The sequence below is a fragment of the Dermatophagoides pteronyssinus genome, unplaced genomic scaffold, assembly GCF_027571235.1.
Source record: "Dermatophagoides pteronyssinus isolate colony J.1.1.1.1 unplaced genomic scaffold, Derpt_VIB-CSIC_2022.12 sq0020, whole genome shotgun sequence".
NCBI lineage: Eukaryota > Metazoa > Arthropoda > Arachnida > Sarcoptiformes > Pyroglyphidae > Dermatophagoides > Dermatophagoides pteronyssinus.
Genome location: NW_027461544.1, coordinates 562,616 through 584,789, shown reverse-complemented (window position 1 = coordinate 584,789; position 22,174 = coordinate 562,616). Strand labels below are relative to the sequence as shown.

The 22,174-nt window shown below is 30.3% G+C and overlaps 2 protein-coding genes and 2 long non-coding RNA genes across 6 annotated transcripts in view; 3 read left to right on the top strand and 1 right to left on the bottom strand.

Annotated features, from left to right (window-relative positions):
* LOC113790958 (uncharacterized) overlaps positions 1 to 4,122 on the top strand; it is a 29,445-nt gene extending 25,323 nt beyond the window's left edge. The window contains exons 3-6 of the mRNA XM_027340666.2: positions 582 to 926; positions 994 to 1,698; positions 2,811 to 3,602; positions 3,675 to 4,122. Coding sequence (XP_027196467.2) covers positions 582 to 926; positions 994 to 1,698; positions 2,811 to 3,602; positions 3,675 to 4,018 — 2,186 coding nt within the window. The 3' untranslated portion in view covers positions 4,019 to 4,122. The remainder of the gene's footprint in view (positions 1 to 581; positions 927 to 993; positions 1,699 to 2,810; positions 3,603 to 3,674) is intronic.
* A 1,058-nt stretch (positions 4,123 to 5,180) lies between these two features.
* Positions 5,181 to 7,740, bottom strand: LOC113790959 (uncharacterized). Of its 2 annotated transcripts, XM_075822785.1 has the most exons (2): positions 7,435 to 7,740; positions 5,181 to 7,302 (listed from the first exon to the last, which is right to left on the bottom strand). In XM_075822785.1, the coding sequence occupies exons 1-2, from the start codon at positions 7,451 to 7,453 to the stop codon at positions 5,720 to 5,722; spliced, it is 1,602 nt and encodes a 533-aa protein (XP_075678900.1). In that variant the 5' UTR covers positions 7,454 to 7,740; the 3' UTR covers positions 5,181 to 5,719. The 2 variants fall into 2 exon arrangements, with proteins under 2 accessions (XP_075678900.1, XP_027196470.2); XM_027340669.2 differs by lacking the exon at positions 7,435 to 7,740 and having other exon boundaries at positions 5,181 to 7,428.
* Positions 7,741 to 7,917: 177 nt separating this feature from the next.
* Positions 7,918 to 9,860, top strand: LOC142645752 (uncharacterized). Its single transcript, XR_012846810.1, has 3 exons — positions 7,918 to 8,227; positions 8,276 to 8,599; positions 8,924 to 9,860. It is a non-coding gene; the product is annotated as an uncharacterized LOC142645752 (long non-coding RNA).
* A 2,560-nt stretch (positions 9,861 to 12,420) lies between these two features.
* Positions 12,421 to 14,800, top strand: LOC142645726 (uncharacterized). Of its 2 annotated transcripts, none has more exons than XR_012846791.1 (3): positions 12,421 to 13,298; positions 13,450 to 13,586; positions 14,317 to 14,800. It is a non-coding gene; the product is annotated as an uncharacterized LOC142645726 (long non-coding RNA). The 2 variants fall into 2 exon arrangements; XR_012846792.1 differs by having other exon boundaries at positions 13,450 to 14,165.
* Positions 14,801 to 22,174: the final 7,374 nt, after the last annotated feature.

Genomic DNA, 22,174 nt, shown 5'->3' with positions numbered 1-22,174 from the left:
GCAAAACAACAAAATTAAATGTCGTTGTTGTTTGACATCATTTTCGACTATCACCATTCATTCATTCATTCAATGTCAACAATGATGTTTTCCAAAAGAAAGAACCAGAAAAGATTTATTCTGCGAGAATAACAAATTATTCAACAACAAAATCTTGTTGTTTGTTTGAAAATCATTCGACAGACAATATCCTGATGATCATCATGATGATGACAAAATCCAAAACAACAACAACAAAAAAAGATTGGAAAAAAAAGATTTTCGCCAATCTCTCAATCTTCTTCTCAGAATTTTAAATGTGAAAAGATTATTCCGATTTTGTTGTTTTTTTTCACTTTTTTTCTTTCTCACATCTTCATTTGAAATTCATAAATTCTGATTTTGAAAAATTCTCAATGCAGAAGGAAAGAAGAACAGAATTTCTTTTCCCTAATTTGGTCATTTATGCCATTGCCATTCACGATTTTCTTGAAAAAAAAATTCTTAAGAATTCTCTATATTTTAAACTTGATTCTATGGAATTAATCAATAACAACCAAATTTTCTTTTTCTCTTCCCTCCCCCATTCGATTCCATCATAGGCGATCAATCGTCCACCGTTAACAGCAGCAGCAGCAATGGTGGTAACAACAAGTCACCACCACCATCATCTATCAGGCCAATTTATGTATTGGCAATCGAAGAGGAAGAAAATGAACAAAATATGCCAAAATCATTATTAAATTTATCAATAAGTTCAGATCATAATCATTATCATGATAATGGAAATAATCAATCCATAAATAATCTATTGAATAATATAAAAGTTGATTATATAATTGATACAAAACTCGATGATTATGCTCAAGTTTTTAAATATTTTGCATTGAATCGTACAACTGGTGAATTGTTTCTTATACGGCCATTGGATCGTGATCCACCAAATGGTATGTTTTTTTTTTTTGATGATTTTTTCAAAAGAAACTAAGGGTTAAAAAATTTTGACACACATAGGTCGCTCACGTTGGCGTTTTTCCATACAAGCTCGTAACCGGCAAACACAAATGATATTAGCAATGGCTGATATAGCCATTACAGTTCGGGATATTAATGATAATAAACCATTGTTTGAACAAAAATTATATCGTACAACATTAATGGAAAATGGACCTGCGGGACAAATTCTTACGAAATTACATGCTGTGGATTTTGATGAAGCTGATTTAGTTGATAATGGTAAAATTCTTTATTCATTAATTAAATCACCTGCATTAATTGCCAATGATAATAATAAAAATAATCAATCAAAATGGACAACGGATTTATTTCAAATTGATCCACATAACGGAGTGTTAACAGTATTGGATTGTTGTTTTGATCGTGAAAAACAATCTGAATATAATTTAATTGCAAGAGCTACTGATGCTGGTGGTCTTTGGGATGAAACAAAAATTTTAGTTAATATTGGTGATATTAATGATAATCCACCAAGATTTTTGAATCCATCACGTACATTAAGGTTAAATGAAATGAATGTTGTTGTACATCATAATCAACAACAACAACAACAACAACAACAACAATATGAACAACAACAACAAGAAGATGAAAATATATTTACCTTTTTTATATTGGATAATGATTTACCTAAAAATAATCATCATCATTATGAAATTATTAATTCAACTGATTGTCCATTATTTAAACGTTTTTATATTGGTAAGTTTATCATCAAAAAATCTTTCTTTCAGCCATCCATTATTATTCTTCAAATATCAATAACGTTTACTTTATTTTGGGAAACGGAGAAAATCAATAATTTTTCCCGAATAAGAATTTCTTTGAACGTTTTTTTGCTTCTGTGTGTGTTTGCACCCAAAGAAATATCCAAAGAAAAACAATCAATCAACGTTTGTTGTTGGCGTTCATAGGAATGTGTGTGTGGCACCAAAGCAACCACAAATCCCACCAACCAAAACCACCGTCTTTATATATATTTATCATTGACAACGACGACGACGACGACTACAATGATGATGATGATGAAAGAAAATTTAATTTAAAATCAAAAAAAAAAAATTCTCTTAGTAAATTTTATTTTAGTTAGTTAGTCGATGATGATGACTGACTGACTAAGTGATATCGTCGTCATCATTATCATTATCATCAGTTCAGTTCAGTTCTTTTGGGGTTTTTACTCAAACAAAAATGAAAAAGAAAAAAAATGAAAATTTCGATAGAAAAAGGATGATGCCACCACTGAATGAATGAATTTATTCCGGCTGTTTTTTTTAATGTCATTATGATGACTCTCTCCCTCTCTGGCTTATAGTTTCATTTTTTCTTTCATTTTTTTGCGTTCGTTAAGTTCGTTCTCCGATCCCTCTCTCTCTCTATCTCCAAACACACACTACCCAATCCATTCGTAAATTGATTTTTTTCCATTTTTTTTTTTTTTTTTTTTGAATGAAAACATAGACTGAGTGAATGGGAGAAAAATGAATGAATGAAAAATTTTGAAAATGATGATTTCTATAATCCAACCAAACATGCATCATCATTTTTTTTTGTTTGGTTGTTTCAACTGGAATTTTGGATCATAGAAAAACTTGAAAATTAAATTCTTTTTTGTTGGCTCAGATTTTCAAAAATTCTCACAATCAATCTTCATTTAATTTTTTTCTTTTTGTTTTTTAAAAAACATTTTTTGTTTCACTGAAAAAAACACAGCTTAATTTGATTTGGTCTTGGTCTTTTTTTTCAAACTGAACATTTTACAAAACATTTTTTTCTTGCTTTTTCTTTCCCTTTCTCTCTTGATTTTTTCCCAGTTGTAAATATAGACGGAAGTGGAACACTGTATGGAACCCGGCGTAATGAAACTGAATTACGAGATTATATCCTGACCGGTGGTTCTATGAATAAATCAATCGATGGACATAATAATCAAATGTCAATGACCAATAATAATCAATCGAGTTTGATTACGGCTACCAACAGCAACAACAACATTTTATCAACAACAACAAAATCTGAAACAATTTGTTATTTAGATGTGGTTGTACGTGATTCGGTTCGTGATTCAATCAAATCATCATCTGATGAATCATTAGTATATGAAGATCAAACAACATTAACATTGGTTTATTCATTTGATTGGAATATTGTTGGTAATAGTGGTAATGGAGGAAAAAATAAACTTTTCCATAATAATAATAATAACAACGGAACAGAAGCTAATTTCGGAACGGGTAATTTAAATAGCAGTAATGCTAATGCAGTTATTGCACTCGATCATTTTGCTGCTGCTGCTGCTGTTGGTGGACCAAAAGCTTCCGATTTATCAACAATCAATCAACGTAAATTATCTAATGGTTGTTCATCAATTAACGATGGTGGTGATGGTGCCTTATGTTCAAATTCTGATGATCATCATCAAACTATCAATAATAATAACCGGCCTCATTCATCATTTTCATTGAAAAATAATTCAAAATCCATTAATAGCAACGATAACGATATTCTATCTTCATTTTCATCATTCAAACAATGGCTAAAATCAACAACAAATAGTAAAACATTTTTAATCTATGCTTCAATCATTATATTTACAAACATTATAAGTAAGTTTGTAATTTTTGCTTATCTATAGATTCTTTTCTGTTATTTTTTATTAATCCTTTTTTTTACTTAAGTTTTACTAGTTGTAACGACATTTTGGTTGATTAGACAAAATGCTCGTCGGATCAATGAAACACCGATAACGACAACAACGAATTTGGTTGAAGAAACATTGCGAAACGATTTTAATGGTCAAACAACAAATGTTGGAACTTATTATCAAATTCCAATGATGGAACAACAACAACAAAATCTATTTGATTCAACAAATATTTTATTTATAAATGATAATAATGCTGCTGCTGCTGCTTCTTATTTGGATATTCTGAAACCACCACCACCACCACCATCATCATCATCACCATCAACATTTGTTACAAATGATTCACAAATATCATCTTCATATTTAAATTGTTAAAAAATGTCATTTCTTTTTTTTGTTGTTGTTGTGAAATTATTAATCAAACTTACTTATCGTTTTTTTTTTTAAATTTGTAATAAAGATTTACAATTTTTTTTAAATTTGATAATGTTGGTAATAATGATTGCTGCCATCTACATGGTGAGAAAATAAAATTCAAAAAAAAAAAAAAAATTGATAGCCAAGTGTTGCCATCTTTTATTTGAAAAATAAATACAGATTAGTAACTTTTCTAATCAATAGATGTCAGTATCGAATAAAATGTTATTGTATTCGATTCGAATTCGGAAATAGTATTGTCCAAGGGATAAGATCAAAAACTTCAAAACAACAAAACAACAGAACAAAACGAGAAAAATGACAAAAATAGAACAGAAAAAACGTTGATCTTTTTAAATTTTGTGCATTTAAAAAAACAATTTGTTGTTTTAGGTACCATACTTGGTTGTTGATAAAATTCAATGTTTTTCACTTGTACTTCCATTGATTTTAGAGTATCTTTATTTTTCTTTCAATCATTATGATCATGGCTATTTTCTCTAATATTTTTCATCATTTTCTTTGTTGATTATCTGGCGACCACCATCATCGACATCCATTTTATTTATCTTCTATTTTCTTCAGTGAATGAATGATCGTCGAACAATGTCATAAATTGTGTCGTTTGAACAATTGAAAAGTAGATTAGATTGGAAAAAAAGCAGATTCATCGAAAGAAATACACACAAACAATATGGCACACGATCAATCCGAAAAATGAACCTCCCCCCCAAAAAAAAAAAATCGAACGTTAACCAAAATTCGAACGTTAAATGAGTGTGGAAAGAAGGATAATTCGAACGTTTTGAATATTCAAAGAATTCGAATTCGAATGTAAAGAATATTTTTTTTTGTCAAAAATTAATCAATGAAATTTTACGTTTTTTTTCCTGGCTTCAATATTATCGAAAAAAAAACCTTGGCTGATTATATCGGGGGTTAATAATAATGGTAAGCTTTTTTCTTCGTTATTCATCATCATCATCATCATCATCATCAAAATGAATGACGTTATTTTCTGATCATCAATTGATGATGATGACAACCGACCGACCGACGATCCAAAGACCAAGTGTGTATATATAGTGGTGAACGGGAAAAAAAGTCAAACGAACGAAACAAAACGAAACGAAAGATTATTATTATTATTAACCGACAAAACGAAACATTATTGGGCGTTTTCTTCAAAAAAACATAACGAAATTTCTCTTTCATTTTACCAGAAAAAAATAAACATTATTGTTTGGCTGGTTGGTATGATCATCATCATCAAGTCATCTTGGTCGTTGTTGTTGTCAAATCCATTCCATTCATTTCATTTACAAAATATATTTATGAACGAACAAACGGAAAAAAAGAAGAAGAAAAAGACATTAATGCAATGATGATCATAAATGATTCTCTTCTCTTCATTCATTCATTCATTCATCATAATTTTGTTGTTGCTGTATGATGATTATTTTATCAAGATGAGTATTTTTTGTTTTCACTCGTTTGACGTATGATGAATGTATGATGATCATCATCATCATCATGTTTGTTTTGTTGTTGTTGATGGATAATAATATCTGAAATTAAATAAATGAACAAACAGGTATATAATTAATCCCTTTGCTGAAAAATTTATTGATGTTGACAGTTTTTTCATTTCATTTATGATTATGATGATGTGGATGATGTTGGCATCAATTGTATAAGATTTTGAACAAATATTTCTTCAGTAATTATATCCGGTTCGTTTGTTGATGTCGATGTTTTTGCTCCATTTAATTGCAGTTGTTTTTCAACAACACTCGATGATAATGATAATGTTGCAGCCGACGCTGTTATCACATCCAATGGTTGTAAAGGTTGAAATTGTTGTTGTTGTTGTTGTGATAAATATTTTGTAAGCATTGTACATTGTATACGATTAAATTGATGAAAAATACGATCCGGATTTATAAATTGTTCAATAATTTTTGGATATTTAAGTTGTTCTAATAAACATGTTGAACGATATGATTGTTTACCACCACCACCACCACCACCAACATTGTTGTTGATATGATGATTTTCATCCGAAACTGTCACAATAATCGTATTAAGATATTTAAGAAAACTACGAAAATGATTAACAATTGATGTAAAATCTGATTGGCCATTTGTTGTTCCAATGTTGTTATTGCTGATGCTGTTGTTGTTGTTGGATAATTGTAAAACTTGTAATTCTTCACGACTTAATGGAATTTGACTTGAAAAAAAACTAATATTTTCATAATGAATTGATGGTAGAATCGATGTAGTAGTAGAATTCGAATTCGAATGATAATCAATCGAATGTTGATTATTATAATAACGACGACCAATCGATACAATCGATTCTGGTACAATCGTATACAAATGTATTTCACCAATATGAACCAATTTTCGTTTGCTCGATGATAATGATGATGATGGTGATACTTTTTGCTGCTGATATTGTTTATTACGCCAATCATTTGTTATCGAATTAAAATCTATATTGCCACCACCTATTCCACCTACGCCACCACCACCAAATGAATCTGAATTTTTAATAGCAACATAAACAGCATAACGCATACGATAATAATTTCCACAATTAGTCAGACGTGGCATTGTTGGATCCAATAATGAAAGAAAATATTCATAACGAAATCGTATTGGGATTGTTGTTGTTGATGCGGATATCGATGATATTGACGACGACGATGACGATGAATGATGATTAGTGGATGTTGTCGATGATTCTGGTTCATTTAATTGAAAATAATTACGAAGATTATCCATTTCAAATACACGACTTGTATATGGATCACCATATGATGAAGTAGATGATGTTGCCATTTCATCTCGAATATTTATCGGCCGTATTGTTATCAATGGATTTGAACCCAAAATCATTACATAATTATCGAATGTTTGTGTATTGTTGCCCGTGTTGTTGTTGTTGTTGGTCGATGATGATAAATGATGATGATTATGGTGATTAAGATGATGATGATTATGATGATTATGTTGAACAATATGTGGTATTTCTTTACCCCAAATAATACGTTTTGTCATCATTTGATTACGTTTATAAGCAGGTGGTGGTTGTTGCGATAGCGTTTGTTGTTGTTGTTGTTGAATTGATCGGTTGATAATTTTCATCGAATCACCACCAACAATTCCTGTCATCATTGTCATTGATGGTGGTGGTAGCGATGGTGGTGGAATTGAATTCATTTCGACATTGAAACCTTTGTCGTTGTTGTTGTTGTTTGTCATGTTTGTTGATGATGTGCAAAGAGAAAAAAGAGAAAAATTTGGAAAAAAAAAAAATTTTTCTTTCAATCTTCAATGTGTATTGCAATTTAAATGATCGGTCAAACCTTTATTTCGACCATTCATTATTGTGTTAATAACAATAATTTTTTTGGTTGTTGTTTCATAATTCGAGAAACAAATTCCATAATTGAATCACGAATTTTTGTTTTTTTGGGGGAATCCAAGCCAGAATCGAAAACAAATAGTAATTTCATTGACCAAAATGAAATTATGTTTCATGTCCGAAAATGTTGAACAACAAAAAAAACGATTATAATGATCATTATCGATCGATCGATCGAATAATCAATGCAATCGAAAATGAGCCAAAAATCAACGATTGAATATCATGACAAATAGCAATTGATAATTTTTTTGTTTTTCTTTCTCTTCTCTGCATTCGATAGATCAAGAATCGATAGGTCAGTAAAAAAAACAATCGATTGTTCAATATCGATTGTTAAATCGAACGAAAACAGAAAAGAACACACAAGAATCATAATGATTGATTATGACAGTTCCATTTGGATCAATTTTTTTTTGCTTTTGAGTATAATTTACTTTTCTGTGTGTGTGTTTACCTCAATATTTTAGCTAAGCCATCATTTGATTATTGAAAAATAATTTGTTGTTGTTGTTTTTTCGTTTTGTTTGTTTGTAATCATTATCATTATCATCATTTTTGTTGTTGTTGTTGTTGTTTTTTATTGTTTTGGATCGATCGATGATAATGGTGATGATGATGATGACGAAGGCCATTTGTTTGGCACGTTTCGTGCCAAACAATCATCATTTTGTTGCCAACATTATCTTCTCGTTCGTTTTTATTATTTGGTCATCAATTTATACCTGAAAAAGGTAAAATGAATGTATTTAGCATCAAAAGTCAATTCTTTGTTTTTTCAGTGACTTTTTTTTGGTTGGATCAACAACCAACAACAACAAAGCACGCAATCCTCGATAATAATCGATAGTATCGGAAAAAAATGGTCGATGGTCATGATACTCTTCTTCCTTCGATCCATATAAACAACACCGGTGCTCAAGAATTATTTATTTTTTTCAAAAGAGAGAGGATATTTACAATTAACAAACTTTGATGAAATTCTGGTCAAGTGGTTATTGCTGCTGCTGCTCTGTTTCAATCGCCACACTATCATCATCATCATCACGATATTTGAATGAATGGAAAAAAAATCATTGCGTGAGTGAGGCACCCCAGAAAAAAAGGTAAGAATTCATTGAAAATTATTAAATGGCACCCAAAAAGAGGCACACAAACAACAACAACAACAAAAAACACATTTTTTGACAGAATGTGAGAATCAATTTGTTGTTGTTGTTGTTGTTGTAAATGGGAGACCGGCCAATCTCTTGTTGAATCATTAGTTGAATTTCAAATTGAATTTGTTTTGATGATAACCCCCCCCCAAAAAAAAAGAAAACTAATCAATTTTGGATGATCAGATTAATGATCACCTACTACCACCATCATCATTATTATCAGTTTTGTTAATCCTTTAATTTCTTTTCTTTTCTTCTTGCTGAATTTAGTCGCAAAAAAATTCGTTTAATCAATCTGTCATTGGGCCTCATTCACTGAATGAAAAAATCTGATTTTTGTTTGAATCTTTCTACGACGATCGGATGATTTGAAATCTTTGAAAGCCACACACATAGTGTCTTATCATTATTATCATTATCGTTTGACATGGACTAATTAAAAAATTCACAAAAACCTGGTTTTGGCTGTTTTTGAAACTTATCAGTATTTTTTTCTACTTTTTTTCTGGGGTAGAGATCAGCAAATTGCACAAACAAATCACACAATCGGATCAATCGAATGAATAGAGAATCGGATCAGAACATTTTAGTGAGTTAAATACAACTGATTACTTGTCAATCAAATCGATAGATTAATGTCGTCATTTTTGAAGAAGAAAAAAAAAACAAAAATGTTTTTTTGTTCAATAACAATCGATTCGAATCAAATCAAATCAATCAGTTTTTGGTTAATCTTTCTTTCTCTAAAAAAACTGCTAATAATATTTCATAATCAAAAGCTAAAAAGCAAAGTAAAGTCAAAAAACAACAAACGAACGATGTCTTAATCCTTGTGAAGATCATAAGATCAACCTCAATTGTGATTGAGAACAACAACGACGACGATTACGACGAAAAAAGATTGATTACTTGCAACAAAAATAATACAAAGAAAAAAAATCTTTAAAAGATCGGTAAGCTATCAGTTTGAAAAAAAATGCTTTGAATGAATCCGGTCAACAACAACAAGAACGAAAATCGAAATTCATTTTGCCAGTGTGTGTGTCGCCCAATAATCAATTAATCAATCGATAGAACAAGAATGACAGATAAACATTACATTACATTACACATCGATATTTTGTCATCGGTTATACAATTGTATGTCACTTTTGACTCAATTTTGACAATTAATTTTATTCAAAAATGAACATACATCATTAACACACACACACACAATCGATTAATCGATTACACAAAAAAACATCATCATCATTTTGATCAATCAATCCAATAAGATTGAATCGACGGAAATAAAAAAAAATTGTATTCATCTGTCATCTGTCATCATCAGTTATCAGTCATCATCTTTTTTATTATAGGAAAAGAAAAGAAGTTATTTAGTTATTTATCTAAAATAGCAAGCAAAATATAACAATTTCTTTCTTCATTGAAAGATAATAAGATGATGATGAATTTTAGCAACAAGAAAATGATGTTGATCTTTTTCTTTCAATTGATGTGGGTGTTAGATTTGAACAAAAAAAAACGACAAGTTCAAAGGTCAATATGGAATATTATCGAAATCATTTCATTTCATTCATTCATTTTCGGTCGGATATTATCAACATTGTCGTCGGGAAATGTATAAAAAAAGAAGAGAGGAGTGAAAAGACCATTATCATCATGTTCTGTAATAATATTCCGGGTAGTGGCATATAAACGGGATTCATGAATGATGATGATGAACAAACAAAACGAAACGAAAAACTACTTGACGACTAAAGTACTCTAAACACACGCAATATATATTTAGAGAATATGAAGAGAGAAGAAGAAGAAGGAGGTGGTTACCGATTGGTTAAAAAAAAAAAGAAAAAATGTTCAAATCGGATTCGAATGACGCCGCGGCCAATTACCTTTTAAGTATGGCGTAATGGGCTGTAATACACTTCACTTACTATACAGCGATAGAATAATAATCGAATACTGTCGACAGTCGAAATCGTTATCGTTGTTGTCATCATTTTCAACCAATCAGCATCATTTAGGGGAGTAGAAAAATAGTCCGACCAAAAAAAAAAAATCATTTCTAAATTCAAACAAAGTAAGTAGTGGTAGGATGAAAATAGCCATTAAAAAAAATCATAATGATTATTGAATCTAATTTATGAAAAAAAAAATCAAATTAAAATTAAAATCAAAATCCAATGACCCTGCTCTATAATGACAAATTAAATTCATTATATTAACCCCCCATCAACCTCCACTCTCTTAATGTTTATGTGATTTGTCTTTTTTTTTATCAAAATTCATTTTATCATTCAAAAGTTGATTACAATGACAATGAATGACAATTGAACCGAATCCAGTGTGAAAATAGCCATTTTCAATGGCCTTTTTTTTTGCTATTTCTAGATGATTTTGTTTTGTTTGAAATCTATAAAACTAAACAAATGCAATATTGGTGACAGCCATTTCTGAACAATACCTGAATATGAAGAAAAAAAACAGAACAGAATTATACACACACTGACAGCAGAGAACAATGTGAAACGAACGAACGAAAGAAGAAAAGTGTCAAACATAAAGCGTGACACAAAGACAGTGAGGGAAAGAGAGAGAGAGGAAGAACCAGAAACACAACAGGACAACCAGAAAAATAAAAGATGATCAAAAGAAAAGAGTCTTTTTTTGTTTGTTTGTTGTCTTTTGTTTGTTTGAATTGTAGATTCGTGCCTGGCATATTCTACTGATGATAATGATTATGATGATGATGATGGCGTGATATAAAATGTTGATGGTCTTTCTCTCTCTTTCTCTCTCTCACTGGCTTTATATTCATCTTGGTCAAAACGACAAAGTGAATTGGTGTACTGTCAAGTGAATTTACTCTTTTTTTTTCTTTTCTTTTGAGTATTTTTGGATCATCAAGCAGCCAGGCATATCCAAAAATCATCATCATCATCATTTTTGATATCAAATTGACCATTATAGACCAGCAGTTGATAAACACAAAACAATATGACCAAACCAACTCGTTTAAACTATTCAACAACAAACAAAAAAACAGTCTAAGATAACATACAATAATCAGGACAAAATGATAATTTTGCGCACCTGCATAATTTTTTAAATTACAATTAACAACAGCAACATTAAACATTACGAATCGAATTGAGTCTATTTTTTCAGGTTAATTACTTAAAAAAGTCAATCAATGATTGAATGAATGAATGAATGAATGAATGATAATGGCTAGGCTTGGCTTTTGTGACAATCAATTGGCCATCATCACCATCACCATAATAACACCTGATGATGATGATGATGATGATGAATCTGAAATAACAGGATGCTTTCACACATGGCATATTTGGATGATAATATTTTTCTTGTTTCGATTAATTATAATAATCATTATCATCATTAATGTTGCGATTTTTATGGTTAATTAAAATTTATTGTTATCACACGCAATCTGGAGAGGAGAGAAAAACAAATTTCCTAAAAATCAAAATTCAAAAATCGAAATTCAACATTCAAAAAGTTGTAAATTTTCATCTATAAAATTATCTAATCATCGAACAAGAAGAGAATAATCAGCATACAACATTTTTGTATGACCCGAAAATAATAATGATTTATGTTTGAAAATCATCATCGATGCCCATTTTTTTCCTTCTCATTATAATAATAATAATCATCAAAAAAACCATAATGATCATCATCGATAAACATTGTCTCTCTCTGTGTGTGTATGTGTGTTTCCTATCTAGTTTCAATAAATCACGAATATATTTTTTTGGAATAGAAAAAAAACAGAAAAAGAAGAAGAAGGGCAGATTGAATGTTTTTTTGCTGTGTTATTTTCGTTTGTTCATCGTCGGTGGATTGATAAGCGTATAATTGCTAATGATTACGACGATATGCGTAACCTATTGTAACCAATGTATTTTATGTAACGAATGAGTCATATTGATGATAATGATGGTAGATCAGATTGGAGGGAAAATAACAGCAACAACAAAAATTTTAAATCAAAATCCGAAAAAAAAATTAAAGATCCATATTGACAATGCAAACATTACATTCGATAATCAATAATTGATATACCTGTCGACGACAGGATAGAATAGAGAAACCCCCGAAACTTACTTTACTTTACTTTCATTCATTCATCAATGAATGAAGAAACTATCATCATTTCGAACCAGATATGCAATAATTTCAGATTTTTTTTTTCGTCTTTTTTTCATGCTGGTTATGCAATACCGTTATTATCATTATCATTAATATCCAACCGTTGTTGTTGTTGTTGTTGTTTTTTTTAATCATAATAAAAGCAGATAACAACAACGACGGAAAAAAATCAATCATTTTTCATATGAATGGTTAGTTTGCTTGTTTTCGGTCGGTCGGTGCTATAAAGACGCCCACCACCACCACCATTATCATTACAGATCAGAGGTACAGGTACTCTGGTGTAATCATTATCAAGATATATCTGTTCCGATGGAAATAAATGCAAACGCCCTACATAATAACCAGTGATATTGCATGGTGAAATGGAAGAAAGAAAAAAGGACCAGAATATGAATTTTATTCACAAAAGAAAAAATGACAAAACAAAAAACAGGTAAAGATAACCACGAAAAAAATACAGGTAAAGATGATGTGCACCTTTAGATTTTCTTTGTTTTTTTTGCTGATATTTTTCCACTTTGATACACACACATCCTTCCTTCCTTCCTTCCGATTTGATTTTCCGTTTTTTTTTAATATTTTTGATTTGAATGTTTTTTTAATCATCAAAGTCAATCACTCAATGAATGAAAATCATACGGTTCGGTTGATACGGATGCCATTGTACCATATTGATGATGCTGATGTTCTGCTGCTGTTGGATGATGCTGATTGTCATAATAATAATATGACCCATCAAAAAAAACAGGTATTTTCATGCACGCATGAGCGTAACACACAATGTTACGCTTGCTGTCGCGCGCGCCAGAGAGAATCGTCACCCATCATCATCATTATCATTATCATCATTATTGTCACCGTAGCAAAAACAACAACAAGGGGGAATTGTACAAGGGATGTTTTTTTCCGATTCAAAGATGCTGATGCTGAAGAGGAGATCGACAAACTTGAATAAACAACAACAATAATAAAAAAACACAGCACGAAATTCTTGAATAGCAAAAAAGAGCACCCAAATCATTCAAAGTGAGAGAGAGAGAGAGAGAGAGACATTAATTAATAGTTTCCATCAATAGATTTTGTTGAATGTAGTAAGGTAATATCGTTCGTGTGATAATGACGATGATTGTATTGTCTTGTCTTACCTGTGATGTGAGGTAGAAAGACTACCTGCAAATACCTGCCTGCTTAGAGTAATCAAATTTACATCTTTTTTTTCATTCATTCATTCATAAAATTCATTCTTTCCGTCCAAAAAAAACGATGATGCAAGATAATAACAGTCAAAAACCATTTACCGGTTTACGGTTCGATTCTTACAGTATATGTATGTACAGTACCGTCATTTTTTACACAATTAATTTAACCCCCGATGATACTACTAACCGGAACTATTAGATTCTTTTTTCATTCATTCTTTTTCAATCTATGATTGTATTTCATGCGAATAATTAAATTCTTTTTTTGATCTAACATAGGATCTTCGGACAGGTGACTTCTTTATAAAATTCAATTCAACAGCAACAACAACAAAAAGAACAATACAAATAGAGAGAGAGAAAGACAATCTCATCTCATCATCATTAATCATGTCATATCATCTCTCTCTCTCTCTCTCTCTTCGTGTATTTAATCATAACATCCGACATAAGTTGTGAGAGAGAGAGAGAGAGAGAGAGAGAAATAATGTTTTTCTCTCTCATTTCTTCCGTTCCATTTTTTTTTGTGTTTTTGATTTGTAATTGGAATAATTATTCTTGGTGATGATGATGTCCACCATATATGAATATCATTACAGATCATTTAGTGGAAAAAAAGTTCAAATCAAATCAAATTAAGTAAAAAAAGGTCAAATGGATTATTATTATTATTATCACCTTAATACCTTAATTATCTCTCACAACGCACCATAATTATCCATCAAACACATTTAATTACATAAAACGAAAAGAGAGAGAGAGAGCCAACAAAATATTAATGTCTTTGTTAAAATATTTGTTTGTTTCTATTTGAACCAAGATTGAATCGCAAATCAAACAATGTTTCGATTCTCGATTTGACATTGATCGATTTTTATCGTGGTATTTCTCAATCCTTCAACTGTTTTGTTCACTTTTCGATTACTAAAATTGTCAAATAAAAAAAATGAATTTTTGAAAAATCGATTGATTTGGTTATTTCGTGTTCGAAAGAAAAATCATCATTTGAGTTTCCTTTGAATTCAAATTCGATATCAGATATATCGATAGTATCGATAGTATCGAATTTCGTGTCACACACACATCAATTGGTCAAATCGGATCAAATGTCAAAAAAAAAAAAAAACATGATATAGTTGACCGAACATCGAGAGCAACAACGTAAACACGCAATCAATAATCTAAATTCACATCATATTCATATGTGAAAATAAGCCGCGGAAACAAAGGTAGAGATAGACAAACCGCAACCAAAATATACATATTTGGTTGACCTTTGCCCTTTGACAATTGACTGACTGAATGACTGAATGACAATGAAAATTTTGAACAAAAAAAAATATTGTTTTTCCCGAAAATCGAATCATTGATGATGATAATTGAATGGATGGTTACGGAAACGGAAGTAAAGTGGATAATACGAATGTTATCAGATTTTGTTTTGTTGTTTTTTGTTTTTTGAATCAAAAATTGATGTCACGTAACTGACTACGAACAACGGAAAACAAACAAAATTACTAGTTTTCAAACAAACAACAACAAACTAGCAAATGTAATTTGGGGTGACAAATCAAACCACCACCACCACCAATTAACTTGTCACCATTTCTAGAGGGAGAGAGAGAGAGAGAGAGAGAGAGGGAGATTACCTGACCAGCAACAAACAAACAGCACAATCAATGAATGAAAAGGATTAACAAAATGGCTACATACATAGGAATATCCTGTGCATTTTGATAAATGATAAAAGAATATGACGTGTGCGCATGTCACACAAAAATGAAATTTCCTGATGACATAATCATCATCATCATCAACGATAATGATAATGATGATGAACAAGAGAAAACATTAAGAATTATCATTATTATTAATAGCTATTAAATATTTTTTTTTTTGTAATTAACTTTGAACTGAAGAACGGAATTTTCATTTTTGATTTTTGATTTTTGATTTCGGGCGTGCCAAAAACAAAATTCATTTTTTAAATCAAAATTTTTTTTTGGAGAATTTTCGAACGAGTGCCTCGTTCTGCATACCGGTCGGTCGGTCGGTAGGTCGGTTTGGTCGGTTGATAAAGTTTGGCTAGGTTAGGTTGACAGGTAAGGCCTGATATTGTATTGACTTGACTTGACTGACGTACATTATTATTACCAACTTTTTTTCGTTTGATTTTTCCAATCAATTCATTGCATCCATTGAATTATTTGCATCCAATTATCAAACAACAACAACAAAACAAAACAAAACGAAAATTTCCGGTACCCGATCGAAAACCGTTGTTTGTTATGGATTTCTGAATTGGGACGAGATTTAATCAATCAATCGAATTTTTCAAATTAGGAATTCATCACCACCACCTCTTTCTCTATGAGGAAAAATCTGAAAATGAATAATCATCGATCGATGATGATGATGATAAACAATTGAAATTGATCGAAAGGAAATCGATTTTCAAATGAATGAAAAATGAAAAGTGAAAATCAGATGAATGCATCAAACACACACACCTTAAAAAATCAACAACAACAACAACAAAACTCTCTTTATTCAATCGTAGTGAATTTTGTTTTTACAATACAAAGTTCCGAATCAACAAAAATCAAATGTTAAAAGTTGATGATGATTGTGTCAAAGTTATGCATGATTATAGCTGCTTAATTTAGACCGAAAATGATACTATAATATTACTATCATTTCCATTCATTTCATCAGAAGAAGAAAAATCTTTTGATTTTTCTTTTCTTTGAATTTCGTTCTTTTCTTTTGAATTGCAAATATGGATAAAAATGGTGCAAAATATACTGATTCGACATATCAAATTGTCTATTTTCGCTTGTTGTTGTTGTTGTTGTTATGGTTGTTTTTGTTGTTGTTGTTGAATTTCCGATTTAGTTTAGTTTCGATTGTTGTGTTTGTGTGCGGTTCTCTTCAATTATGTAAAAATTTCTTTGAAAATGATATATCATTCGTTGTTGATGATGATGATGAAAAGTCAAAATATAGCATTTGGAGGGGAAGGCAGGCAGGCAAACTATGATCTAATTTTTTTTCTGTTCTGCTTTGTGTTTTGAGGAAAAAAAAGAAAATCTGAACTTGAATCAACCAAAACTTTGTGTGTGATCCAAATATTGATTGTCTTGTCTTATGGTGTGTGTGTGCCACGCGTCGAAAACCTTTTAGAGATTTTTTGTTTTGAAAAAACGTAAAATACATCAAAATACACGTAAAGTAAATGTTTGTAGCTGGCTTTGCTTGCTGAATTGAATATTCAATAGGCAGGCTGGATATATAATTTGACATTTTTGTTTGTTTCAATTTTCAATACTCCTCCTTTTACTGAAAGATTGAAAATTGATGTCAGAATTTTTTCATTCAATTTTTTTTATTATTATTATATGGCTATTGTACATATAACCATCAATTACCGAACGGCCGATTATTATTATTATTTTGATGATGGTTATGATTATGATCGCCGGATTCACGCAATTTTTCTTCTTTTTCTTTTCGTTTCTTTTCATTCATTCATTCAATCAATGGTTTTTCATATTGGTTTGGATCAACAGCAAAATATAATGATTACATAAACCATAGAGAGAAAACAAAACTACATGTAAATTTTGCTCTGATTTTTTCCTCGAAAAGATTGATATTTTCTCATTCAAACAAACAAAACACCAAGCCAAAATTGTAATTCTATTCGTTCGGTTTGTCTATGGCAAATCGATGAATGAATGAATGAATGAATGAAGAAGAGATTGAAGGAAATCCGATGGAAAAAATTGTAACAAATTTGATTCTTTTGGAGGAAAAAATCAGAACCACAAATGACATAATCATTGATCTGATCTGTCAGGTGGACAAAATAAAACCCTATATATAAATAATAATTAAGGTTCACGAGGCACATCCATAAATTTTGTGATGATGAAGAAATTGAGAAAAGATTTGTTTCCAATGATGATGATGATGATGGATAATGAAAGAAAAAATGTAATTTTTTTTTCCAAAAGAAAAAAACATTTACAATGGAGCAACGAAAAGGAAAAAACGAAAAATCCACTACATCATCGACAATCACAAGAAAACTAATCAGATCAGCAGCATGAATAAAATGACAGTGGGAAAACGAAGAAATCGTTCAATTTTTTTCTTTTGCCTTATTACGAAAGAATGATACATACAAAAAAATCAAAAGAAATATGGATGTCTTAATCAAGCCAGTCAGCTATAGCTAGCTAGCTAAAGACATAAATCACATTATGCATCTTCATCATCAGTGAGTGAAAAAAGTAATCATAATCATCATCTACTTTAGTTATGTAGCCGTACAAACACACAGGTAAAAAAACAGATTGAAAAAGTTCAATAAATCTTGACTGAAAAATAATCATCGTTTGATTTGATCATTTTGTTGTTGTTTTGTTGGTTCATTCATTCATCTATCATATCTTTTTTTGATCCAAATCAGGAGAAAAATGAAAAAAATCCAATAAGCATCATCATATGGATGATTAAAAACAAAACGAAACGAAACGAAACAAACAAAAATCATCATAAATCAAACCGACTAATTGAAGCTGCCATTTTTTTTCATTTTTGATTTTTGATTTTTCTTTTTTGATTTTTGCCATTATATCGATGATTATGATGGTGATGATGCCGGTAACTGAGCAACAATAAAAAAATCTTGAATGAAAAAAAAAATTTCTTGAATGAAAAATCGTTTTATGTGAATGAATGAAAAACCTATGTGGCTAGAATATGGTATTTTGTCATCAGACAGGTAGGTAATTATTATAAAGTACCTGTGAAGAAAAAACATTGGACAAGTTCGGTGTCCGCGAAAATTTTTTAGAAAAGTTTTCAATGATGATGATGATGATGGGTGAGCAAATATTAACACTTGATTAGTTAGTTCCGTTGTAGCCAAATGTTAATGTTAATGTTCATCATCATCATTGGGTCAATATTGATTTTTTCACACACACACACACACAAAGCAAAAAATCTTTCCACTCTACATTTATTGATTTACAAAATTAGAAACAAGGACATTTTAAAAATTTTTACACATCACATTCAATTCAATTTTAAAAACGCTCTCTTTCCATAAGTGATAATGTCACCCTGGTAAAACGTATAGTGGTTCTCATCATTCATTCAATCAATCGACCGATCGATTGATGATCAATGATGAGAAACAACATCCATAGACAAATTGATGGTCGATCGACAGGTTGGTTTTGGTCGAATCGATGTGTTGAATATTAGACAAAACAAAAATAGCAAACATCCGGTCGTTGGGTCACACATGTGACCAATACAGAGAGAGAGACAGGTTCATTATTCATTCATTCATACATTTTTTTCTCTGGTTATTTTTCATTATTTAACCGGTACAAATATTACATAACACACAGACAGGTATATTATGTGATAATAATTATTATTATTATTAGCTTTGGCCAATGAACTTGTGTATTATATTTGGCTACTTCAATTATGAGATTTGTTGTTGTATGATTGTTGTCATCCGGAACACAGGTAATGGATTTTCGAGAAGAAAAAAAAGTGTCAATAAATTTTTTTTGTTCAGGTAAATTTAAACATCGATCCTATCGATTGTTGATTTGGTTTTAGCTGCTGATAAAATAAATTGTTTATTTTCTGCCAAACACATTTATTATCCACACACACAAACAATTTGTTGTTGACCAGATTGATCCACCACCACCAACAACAGCAACCAAATATAATGAATCTGACACGTTTCGTGTTTTTTGGTTTTTGGTTGTAAGTTCAATCTTGTTGTTGATCTAAATCAGTGATTCTCAACCCGTGTGCCGCGGCACATTGGTGTGCCGCGAAATTCTGAAAATGCAACTGATATATATTTTGTGCCGCTAAAATTGTGCCGCGACAACAAAAAGGTTGAGAATCACTGATCTAAATCGATCGATCGATCGATTGGCTAACCGTCCAACCAACGCAAAGTTTTTCAAAGCTAACCAAAAACACAAGCCAGGTAAAAGCAAAACGAAACAACACAAATCACACATTTAACTAATTAAATGTTTGTTCACAACATTTGTTGAATGTTTTTTTGGTTTGATTTGTTGTTGGTCAAAACATGCATATAATGGTGATCATCACAGGTTGTTGTTTTGGATTTTTTCAAAGAGAAAGAGAGAGAGAGAAAAACAGTGATAATTAATGACACAATGGTAAGAAAATGATGATGATAATCACGATTCTTTGAAGCATTTCGTGAAAAAAAAGATAAGAAAAAAAAGTGAAATAAGTGTCCATTTTTTTTCTTGAAGACCCTCTCTTCTACCGAATGATTAAATAACATTTCAAAACACATCAAATGTTAAAGCATTTGATTTGAATTGGCTACCTGAAAAAAAACACAGAAGCTTAATTTTTTCTGGTAAAAAAAATCTCATTTAATTTCATCAGCTTAAGATAATTACAAATTTTTTTTTGCTTTTGAATAATTTGATCACACAACAACAACTCTACGGTGTCATTGATTGAATTGAAGATTATCTGCTTGCTACCTGAGTGCTAACTTAACACATCTTTAAAATGAAACCTTTTTCTTGGTTGAAAAGAATCAATTTTTCACAAATTCACATGTAAAATTGATCATTTCAGTGATGAATTTTCTTCAAAAAAATTCATTTAAAGATTTGAAATTGAAAATAATTTTTTTTTCTAAACTTGAAAAAAATAAACCTTAATAAACGAATCGGATACGCTTTTCTTGCTTTTCCCATATGGATAAACCGAAAAAAAAACCAAAAACATTGAATTGCTAATTGATTAACACACACACACCACTGGTATTTTTTTTTCTTCTGTTTGGTATCTGGAACATAATATCTATGATCATTCATCACCAAACAAACAAACAAACAATTATTCAGTTAGTCATTGAAAGAAGAAGAAAATCCTGGTAATAATGGCCAAAAACTGTATCAGAAAAAATAACAAGAGAAAAACAAATAGCCAGCCAAATTCAATAGGGAAAAAAATTTCAAAAAACAAATAAAAAAAAACAAATTAAAAGTCACACTTGGTGGTTGAACAACAACAAAACAGAAAACAGCAAGGATCCCCATTCAACAAAGTAGATGAAATGTTTTTTAAATTGAACAAAAAACGATGATCATCATCATCAATGGATCAATGGTTGCTGTCCTTGATGCAACAACAACAGAAACTTCATTTCATCAATTATCATCATTTATCTATGTTTAAACTAAAAGAAATTGATGAATAATAAACATGGTAATAAATTGATAACATATTTTTACACACAATTAATCAAAACTAGAAACTTTTAAAAATCAAAAAAAAAAAATCAAGAAAACTACAAACATGATCGACATGGATATTTTTGTATTTTATATCGAAAACAAACAAAGCTAAAATACAATAGAAGACAAACGCGCATCACTAATTGCAACCAAACCGAATGTCCTAGATCTTCTGATGATCTTCTTCTACAAGCAGGGCCACATACCATTATGATAATGATGATTATGAATGCAGGACCTAATAGAAGAAAAAGACCACCATCAGGATAATAACATTTCATATACATATCATCACTTTGATTATTCGTAAACATCATTATTCATAATGATAATGATAATAAGCAGGCAATAATAAGAATTTATTGTAGCAGGGAAAAAAACCCGAAGATAAATTATCATTCGACAAAAACGGAGAAGAAGGAATATTCCATCAATTTTGAAGAAAAAAAACGTAAAAAATTAAACAAATGACACTTTGAAAGTAGCAGAAACCTCTCTCTGTGTGTTGAAATTTATCCAAATATGGCCAACAAAACGATGATGATGCTTTTTTTTGATTGAGAAAAAATTCTGATCAACATTAATAATAAATTATCTCTATACACAGCCATGTCATCGATTACTATATGATTATTATTTACTTTTTACTATGACTATAAATTTTCACTTGTCAATTTTCGAAATTTGAAAATTCCTTATGATCCAAATAAATTGAGAGATGCTTTTTCCAAAACGAAAACCGAGAAAAATTCTTCATTCAAACATTTTATTTCATTCTGGCCATAAGATTAAATCTCTAATAAGCC